The following is a 9,468-nucleotide window of genomic DNA, read 5'->3' as shown; positions in this document are numbered from 1 at the left end:
CCCCCCGCCAAAAAAAAAGAATTCTTGAACATTTGGGATGTTTAACACTACAGAATAATACTGTAAGGCCGAATAAATATCTAGTACTGCTTTCTTTTCTTTTACCAAAAATAAAAATTTACAAAAGCAAATTTTATCACTGTAGACTTAGTTTTCTTTGTGTGTGTGTGTGTGTGTGTGTGTGTGTGTGTGTGTGTGTGTGTGTGTACACACACACACATCAGTTCTGGGGCTTGAACTCAGGACCTCTCACTTTTGATTGGGCTTTTTCACTCAAGGCTAGCATTACACCATTTGAGCCACATTTATGTGGCTTTTTTTTGCTGGTTAATTGGAGGTAAGAGTCTCACAGATTTTTCTACCTGGGCTGGCTTTGAACCACAATCTTCAGATCCCAGCCTCCTGAGCCGTTAGGGTTGCAGGCACGAGACAACAATGCCCAGCACAGACTTAGTTTTTTGTTTTTTTTTTTTTTTTTTTTACCCAACTCAGCACTTTATGAAACTGGATTTAGGGTTCTAAAAGTATACTTTAGTTTTGATAACCTTCTGCTTTGGGTGTAAGGAGTCAGAACTGTCCAGACCCAGAGAGGAGTTCTGGGAAAGATGTCAGCAGTGGGCAAGTTCTGGGGGCTGTACTAAGTTTCAGGCACCAGTCACAGAGGGATATGGTTTTGTGTTGGAGAAGGAGGACTCAGTAATAAGATTCCTGGAGTGACTGCCTGCTGCCATTAACTCTATTTGGCTTCACCAGCTTAAAGGGATTTTGACCTTTCAAGTGCTAAAATGATAATGTCACTTTGTATCTGGGTTGTAGACCATCAGTGGCACTGGACTTCAGGACATGAATAACCAATATTCAATTGAGGGCCATATAAAACTTAAAAAATGTATTTCTGCACTTGAATTTCCCAGAATGCCTTAGGGTTACTTATCATGATGCACTTGCTGTATAATTTTTAATCAACTCCATGTGCATAGTGTTTCTGGGGTGGGGAGGATGACTCTTGTAGTTTTGGAAAACAATTTTTGTTCTAACCCCTTTCCAAGTTTTGAAACTTCTAAATTAATGGCAGTTTTAGAAGCAAGTAAATGTTATCCTTACATAATTAACCCATTGAGGGAATTAATTAATTAGTTAATTAATTATTTATGCTGGTACTGGGGTTTAAACTCAGGGTCTCACATTCTGGCTTGACTTTGTCACTCCAGGCTGGTGCTCTACCACTTAAATCACACTTCCACCTCCTTTAGGAATTATTGAAAAGTTACAAACACTGCTCAGAACTATTTTGTTAGATAATGAATGTAGGTTGATTTCAAACAGGCAAATATAGCTACCAGTGGCCTACTTTTTAAGTGCATTTTTTTTTTGTGCAGAGAATTTAGAAGTGGGTATCATAAATGGCTGAGCTGCCTGGGCTGAACTAGAGTTTAACTCTTTGTTGTATCTCCAACAAGAGTTTTCCTTCTTCTGTGTCTTCATTTCCAGATGGTCTCCCAGCTTGAAGCCCAAATAGCCGAGCTTACTGAACAGTTGGGAAAGGAGTCTGAGTTTCACCGGGAAGCACTGCAGAGGGCCCACGCGGCAGAAAACAAGTCGGAGACTCTTCAGAGTCAGCTGACACACCTCGAGGGAGAGCTGGTTTCAGGAGATGTTTTGCGAGACAACTTGAATGCCGAGAAAGAAAAAGTAAGATCCTTCCAGCCACGCATCCCCAGAGTGGAAGCATCTGTTGCTGTCTACGATTTTACCTGAGAATAGTTTGAATTTTGTAGTATTTGGACCGTTTGTGTCCTGGGTCATGAGTGAATTCCAAGGAGCTATGAGTCTCTTCCTATTGTTTGGAGTGTCCTTGATTCAAAGGAGTTCAATTAAATCCAATAGAATGACCATTATATAATGAGGTCCTGAAAGTTTGGGGAGCAAAATATAAATACTACATAGTTCCTAATGTTGAAAGACTCGTAATTCAGTACAGGGACAGATGTGTAGATGATGTGCTGACTCATCGATTGTGTGTAGTACCACAGCTACACTGCAGTCCTTACTGTAGTATTGCAGGAATTTCTGGTTAAGGAGAAGATTTTACAGGAGACAACTAAGTTTATCTTTTTTTTTTTTTTGGTCAGTCATGGGGCTTGAACTCTGGGTCTAGGTGCTATCCCTGAGCTCTTCAGCTACAGGCTAGCGCTCTACCACTTGAGCCACAGTACCACTTCTGATTTTCTGGTGGAGTGCATGCTTAGCACGTGCAAGGCCCTGGGTCCCATCCCAGCAACCTCCCAAAAAGCTAGAAAAGATCCTATTGCTTAGAGAGATTGTAGCCATCTCAGTTGGTGAAAGTAAGTTCTACAACGGTTCATGTACATGCTGTAGTTCTTCAGACATGTCTCCATCACTAAGCAATGCACGGCTGTATTTTAGAAGGATAATGTGATGGCACTTTGGAGCCAAGACTGCAGTATGTCAGTTGCCTAGAGAGGAGAGTAGGATGAGAGGAGAGAAGGGGTCCCCCATGAAGATTTGAGTATGGGGAGATCACCCGTGATATGTGACACAGATTTTGTGTCATGCCAGCACTGGGGCTTGAATTCAGGCCCTCACACTCTTGCTTGTTCTTTTCACTCTTTGGTTGACTCTCTACAACAACTTGAGTCACATGTCCACTTCTGGCTTTTTGTCGATTGATTGGAGATAGGAATCTTGTAGATTTGTCTTCCCTGGCTGTCTCCAAAAGCTGGTCCTCAGATTTAATTATAGGCATGAGCTCTCAGCACCTGGCAAGTTATAGATTTTTTTTCCCCCATGGCCTTCCTTTCTACATCAGGCCAGTTCTCCTTGTCCTCACCTCTCTCCCTGGAAATCCTTCCTGGCCATCTCTCTAGCAAAAAGGGGATGAGTGGGACCTTAGCAGGGTGGGTGGTAATTACTGATCCCGAAGCAGCCACATTCAAATTTGAAACAACACTCCATATGCCTTATTGCACATCAGGTTATATGCAGCTGTTCTCTGAGAAAACGTTCCCCCCTTCAGCTGGGAAAACCATTTCTTCAAGACATAGGTGGATATTTGCTGCCCCTGGAAGAGACCTTGCTCTGGGTCCTTGCGCCTGCCTCACTCTACCTAGCCTGAGCTTCCTGAAGAGTGGGAAGACCTTTGTGCTGCTTCTCCAGGGCCTACCATGACAGTCAAATAAATATTGTCTGAATTATAGAAGACTTATGTCAAAGGCAAGCAGTTCAGGTAGATTAGGCTCTCCTCCTTCCTCTCCATAAAAATGAGTCATTAACTTAAATTGAGATTATGCCAAAATAACTCCCAGTTATGAAAGCAAATTGTCTAAGTGAATTCTGTCCATGGTGAAGTTTGTGCAGATCACTGCAAATAAAATGCATGTTCTGGTAAGGCTGATAGTGTGCAAGATTGGAAAGGACAGCTGTGCAGAGATGACAGGCACAGGTAGCCTAGGCTAGCACCACATAATGTACTAGAATGCACCCTTCCTTACTTGTGCCAAACTGTGACTCAAATGAATAGAATGACCAGTGTTCCTTTGCTTCTAGGATGCAATGCTAACTAGTATCTTCTAAGGAGCAGTTAAGATCCTAAAAAGAGGCCATTCCTCTGTGGGTCTTATATTGGTCTCATGTGAATCCCTTCTAGTCTTCTATTGATGTTTCATTTGAAGTGAATGAGTCCCCTGGAGACACAGAAAACTAGAGATTTCCTACCTTTTAGGGAAAGGGATCAACTCTTATGTAAATACAAACAATGATGGTTAGGTTATTTTCCAAGAGAAATGAAGACTTTAGAAGGGAGACCTGCCACAGTGCAATCAAGTGGTGGCCTGGTGACCCAGGGACTAAAGCAGCCTATGGTGACATAGTATAATATGGTGACACAGTATAATATTCTTGGGCTATGGATGTGGCTCAGAAGCGATAGGGCATGTGCCTAGTAATATCCTACCATATTTCTAGAAACTTGTTAAAAGGAGATTAAATTGCATCTGTATGTATGCCATTTAACAAAATTGGTAAACATACACTTAAGGAGAATTTCTTCCTGATGACTAAAATACAGATAGTTCTAAGCTTTAAAGTGACACGCCTGGGCAGCAGGAAATTATATTTCTTTGAAATTTAATTTCCTGAAAATGCCAGATGGAGGAGAAGTTATTCCAATCAGGAGGAAATTTCAAAGATAGAAACCCAAAACATGAGATGAGTATATAGTAAACTCATTGACTGATTTACTCATCCAGCAAGCACTTAATAAACATTGTTCTCTGAGTTTGGCCAGATAAGCCACATTAGTGAAGTGCAGGAAGATGCTTAGATCATTAGATAGTTAGATATGAACCTTGAGGCCAGGTATGATGGCTCACACCTATAATTTTAGTTGCTCCAGAGGTAGAGATCAGGAGGATTGTTCTAGGCCAACTTGGGGAAAAGGCTAGTGAGATTTCCATCTCAACTGATAAGAGCTGGGAGTGGTGGTATTCACTAAGACTTGGGCAGCGTAGATAGGAGGATAGTAATCTGGACTTAGATTTGAGACCCTATTTAAAACAAAATAACTAAAGCAAAAATGGCTGGAGGTATAGCCCAAGTGGCAGAGTGGCTGCCTCATAAACTTAAGGACTTAAGGCCTTGGATTCAAAACCCAGTCATGCATGTGCGAGTACACACACATACACATTCTCTCTCTCTCTCTTTCACTTCTTTCACATAGCTTTGTTTTTTTGGATGATATTGTTCATTTAACTTTGATGCACTGAAAACAAAAAAAATCCCCATTTTCTTTTCTTTTTTTTTTTTTTTTTGGGTATGGGGGTGGGGCCTGAACTCTGTGCCTGGGCACTGTCCCTCAGCTCTTCAGCTCAAGGCTAGCGCTCTACCACTTGAGCCACAGCGCCACTTCCGGCTTTTTTCTTTTTGCTTATGTGGTGCTGAGGAATCGAACCCAGGGCCTCATGCTTGCAAGGCAAGCGCTCTACCACTGAGCCACCTTCCCAGCCCAATATCCCCATTTTCTAAGGCATCTTAAAAACAAAAAAACATTCACAAGGTTCTTCCGATCCTGTGTGTATGGAGGGTATTGATTCTGGAGTGATCTGTAGGGCACAGGAGGACTTAAGTGGCAACTGGATAGGCTGTCAGCTTCCAGCTTCAAGGTCAGGGTCCTGTTTGGTGTGGAGAACCCCCTGGGGGGCCAGGGCTGGGCGGATCCCAGGGGCTGAGCCGGCCCGGGATGGGCACAGTTGCCTCAGCTTGCCACGGAAGCAGCAAGATGAGGGACATAGCCAAATTTGGCATATGGTGAGATGCTGAAGGATGCATGATGTTAAATCAGACATTGGCATACTGACCAGGATAAGGAGAGACAAGAGTTGGTAGGGTGGTTCAGGCATTCATCACCAAAGACTCCAACTAGAGTCCAGCTAGTTTAAAGAGAACCACTGGTCATCTTGGGAGAAAGGGAAGGGTGCTGTGAGCTCCCACAGTAACGTCACTCTTGTGTCCCTTTTTCATTTTTGTTCCTCGGTTTAGTGTCTTAAATTTCTGGATCAGCTTTCAGAGAAAATGAACTTGAGCCAGGTGGCCGCTGAGCTTGGCTTCGACATGCAGCTGGGTGTGATCTTAGCTCGCACAGAGCAGCTGGCCCGCCTTGAGAGCCTCGCCATCACCGAAAACAAGACTATCGCCCACAATTTACAGAGAAAGGTAGGGATGTTGGAATGTAATGGTGTTGGAAAATGACTTATCCTCACCATAGTCACCAAAATGGCTGAGATCTTATATCTACGCATGTATTTAGAATTGGAGTTTTGATTTTGGGTATGAAGAGTTGCTATGTGTGTCTTCTTTAGGACTATCCCTAGTGTGGGCCTTATGCTCATAGGTCAAATCATAGAACAGACTGGTGCCCAGAATCCTTACATCTGTGTTCATGCAGAAGGATGGACAAGAAGGGGTTGAGGAAGATGGATGCACAATCACACGCAAAACCCAGGCATTGGTGGCTCATACGTGCAATCCTAGCTTTTCTGGAGATGGAGATCTGAGGATTTGAGGTTCAAAACCAGCCATCCTGGGCAGGAAAGTCTGTGAGACTCTTCTCTCTAGTTAACTACCAAAAGTTCAAAAGTGGAGCTGTGGTTCAACTGGTAGAGTGCCCTCCTTGAGCATAAAAGCTCAGGGACAGTGCCTAGGCCCTGAGTTCAAGCCTCACCACCAACGCCAAAATCAAAAAAGTTCATGCAAAAGCTATTTTTTAAGAAGGTGCTCAGCAATTGCTTTGTGACCTTGGTCGGAATGTGGTCTTTGTGATGGCCAAAGCTAGCTGCAAGGGAGGCTTGCAAGGTAGCTGCCACTACTTTGGTAGAAGAGGAATAAGGCGGGGAATAAGGGGGGAGGGCTGCACCTATTAGCTCTATTACAAAGAAAGTAGAAAGAGAAAGACTCACTTTTCATTCACCAGAAGGCAGAGTATGAAACAGCTTAGATCAAATGAATGAATAAATGGATAAAAGGGATAAAGTATAATTATCAGTTATAATTAATGGTATTTGAGAAAGAAAAGGGGAAAGCACAGATGTGTTCTTATAATAGTTCTTAGGAGAAAATTCTGTGGCTGAATTCTTGTGTAGAGGCTGTGTAATGAGTCACATCTGGGCTCCAAATTTGCCTTTACCAAGCTGTGTGACCTTGGACAAATTATATACCTCTCTGTCCCTTCACATTAAAATAGAAGCAACACATATCCCAAAGGATGGTTAATTTTTAGTAAAAAATGTTTTTGAACTGCATTTATCTGGAAATGTATCTGGAGCTATATTTTTAGTCGGCATATATGAGTCCTATGAGGGGGAGGATTTTATTGTTACATCTCTACACATGTGTAATGCAATATTCTAATCAATTTCACCCCTCCACCATACTGCCTGTACTCTTCCCTCTAAGAGAGAGTGTCCCAAACAGGTTTCCTTGTTTTGTTTTCATAGCTGAAATAGTCCATTTTGACACTCTTCAGTTTTCTTTGTCCTCCTACCAGCAAACCCATCCTGGAGAAGTAATACCAGGGATATTAAATTGAGCTATGATGATTTCCAGATTTCTCCTCTGATAACTGATTTCCTTCATACTTAATACCCTTCCTTCTTTAGCATTGCATACATATTAAAACCACTCATGTATAGAACTTACTGGGGTAAATTTGTAGTGGAGTGGAACTTGACTTGGAGTAGCTCAAGAGTGCTGGGCATCTGCCTCTTAGCCTAGCTGCATCGGAGGTGGGGGTAGGAGAAGCTAGCCTGGGCAAAAGTGTGAGACCCTATCTGAAAAACAAGCTAAAGCAGAAAAGGAATGGGGTCATAGCTCAAGTGTTGGAGCACTTGCCTAGAAAGCATGAGGCTGGGTTCCAACTCAAGTACCCCTCCTCCAAATAAGAGCTTGAGAAAGATGGTGGTAGAGGAATATTAGAAAGGCTCGCAGAAGGGTGATGCTGGCGTGGACATAGGTGTCACCGCGAGACAAGAAGCTCAAGGTAGCATTTTGTGAGGTCTCCTCGCCTTCTCACACTCCACACCTCACAAACACAGAGTCAAAAACAAGGGAGAAAGTGAGGTTCAGCAGGAACTCCACTCCTCTTCCCCCATTTGTAACAGATGACAAAGGTTTCTGGATTAAATACCTATATTACATCTTCACATCGCTGAGATCACTGGCATGTGTCACTGTACTGGCCTTCCTCTTTGGCAGTGTTTGAGAGGCTTCATTTTGTAACAGAGTAAGGCTTCTGTAGTCTGTAAGGAGGGGCAGTGTGTGGCCCTGGCCTGGAGCTGAGCAGGCACATATGTCATAGCAGGGGCCATGAAGGTCCCGGCCATTGTACTTTCGTGATATATTGCATGATAATTTAAAATAAAGGACCAACTACGCTCTTCCCATCACCCCAAACTGTTCAGGGCCTGTGATATTTACAACCATTTCCCTTAGGCTTCATATAAATACACATAGGGTTCCATCTTAAGAGACTTTTTCTGTTTCATGAGTGAGTGACCGGCATTGCTCAGGAGGATCTTTCCTCTCTTAGTCGTTTTCTCAAAATCATTCATTTCTTGCATCAGTTTGATCGATCATGTAAGTGAACTTGAGGCCTCGTTCCCTGCTTGGCTGGTGTCTCTTAGCGGTCAAGTCTATAACAAAATCCCCTAAGAAAGACAGCCATCTCAAGTCTATTTCTTAGATCTTGATCTTAAATATACAAACAAGGCTTCCTTCACAGTCCCCTTAGTTCATCCTCCTGTAAAAATGTATCATCTTTCATACTGGGTAGCACTCAGCCTTTTTCTGAGTGTTCAGATTAGCTATCTAGGTTGGCAGTACTTGTTTGTACTCTACCTTGTTTCAGAAAATATTAGTGCAGGTATTGTGGCCATTGAGTGACAGAGAGGACTTTGTCTCTGTCTTATTGAATTCTGCTCTTGATGAGGCTATTTTATTAGCCTTAAAAGAGATCTCTCATTTGTATTATGCAGCACGAAATGTTGGCGAGAAGCAGCGGTGGAGAGCTGACTTCTTTGCACATTTTCTGGGCTTCTTTTGTCCCATACTTTGCAGCTCCAAAATTAATTCTTGGAAGAAATGTGAATTTATATAAAAAAATGCAATCAGCGCTATGAACCCACTGACCTTTTTTTTTTTGAGGCTTTACAAATTAGCCTTATTGAAGTGTAGATAGAAATCGACATTATCTGGGTTAACTCATTTATATTTACTGACTGTTCAATTATTATTATTATTAAAAAAACCCTCTGTATCAAACCAGCTCAAGACTCAGAAAGAAAGATTGGAAAGCAAAGAATTGCATTTGAGCCTCCTCCGGCGGAAAATAGCCCAGCTGGAGGAGGAGAGGCACGTGCAAAAGGCCTTGACTGTGGAGAGAGACGAGGCCCATCTTACCATCAGGAAGCTGGAGAAGAAGGTGGAGAGGATGCAGAAGGAGCTGAGCATGTGTCGGGAGTCTAACACGGAGCTTAAGGCCAAACTAGCTGACACCAATGAACTTAAGGCAAGTGTGTGGCTCTGAGTTCTTGTTTTGTTTTGTTTTCCTTTTGGCACTTAGTTTTTTAGCTTTTTCACTCAAGGCTAGTGAGCTGTGCTCCACTTCTGGCTTTTTGGTGGTTAAGTGGACAGGAGTCTCATGGACTTGGCTCCCAGGGCTGGCTTCAAACCCAGATCTTCAAGTCTCGGCCTCCTAAGTAGCTAGGATTATAGCTGTGCCCAGCTGCTTGTTTTTATTTTTCCAGCTGACATTAAAGTTTATGTACAAGAGGGACAATCTGAGGGTGGGAATGCCAGAGAAGCAAATAATGAAAGCTCCTGCCAACTTTCCAGAGTTTGGGGGGAAAAAGGCAAAAATTGTATACAGCAGAATATATATATATATATATATATATA

General features: G+C 42.7%; 1 protein-coding gene across 1 annotated transcript in view; it reads left to right on the top strand.

Moving 5' to 3' along the window:
- Nucleotides 1-9,468, top strand: part of Ccdc170 (coiled-coil domain containing 170) — a 51,694-nt gene that overhangs the window by 27,046 nt on the left and 15,180 nt on the right. Inside the window, exons 10-12 of the mRNA XM_013026929.1 lie at nucleotides 1,492-1,692; nucleotides 5,557-5,730; nucleotides 8,837-9,079. Coding sequence (XP_012882383.1) covers nucleotides 1,492-1,692; nucleotides 5,557-5,730; nucleotides 8,837-9,079 — 618 coding nt within the window. The remainder of the gene's footprint in view (nucleotides 1-1,491; nucleotides 1,693-5,556; nucleotides 5,731-8,836; nucleotides 9,080-9,468) is intronic.

Source organism: Dipodomys ordii, unplaced genomic scaffold (genome assembly GCF_000151885.1).
Source record: "Dipodomys ordii isolate 6190 unplaced genomic scaffold, Dord_2.0 Scaffold98, whole genome shotgun sequence".
NCBI classification, from domain to species: domain Eukaryota; kingdom Metazoa; phylum Chordata; class Mammalia; order Rodentia; family Heteromyidae; genus Dipodomys; species Dipodomys ordii.
Note: the sequence above shows the minus strand (reverse complement) of the source record. Positions and strands in the feature narration are given on the sequence as shown.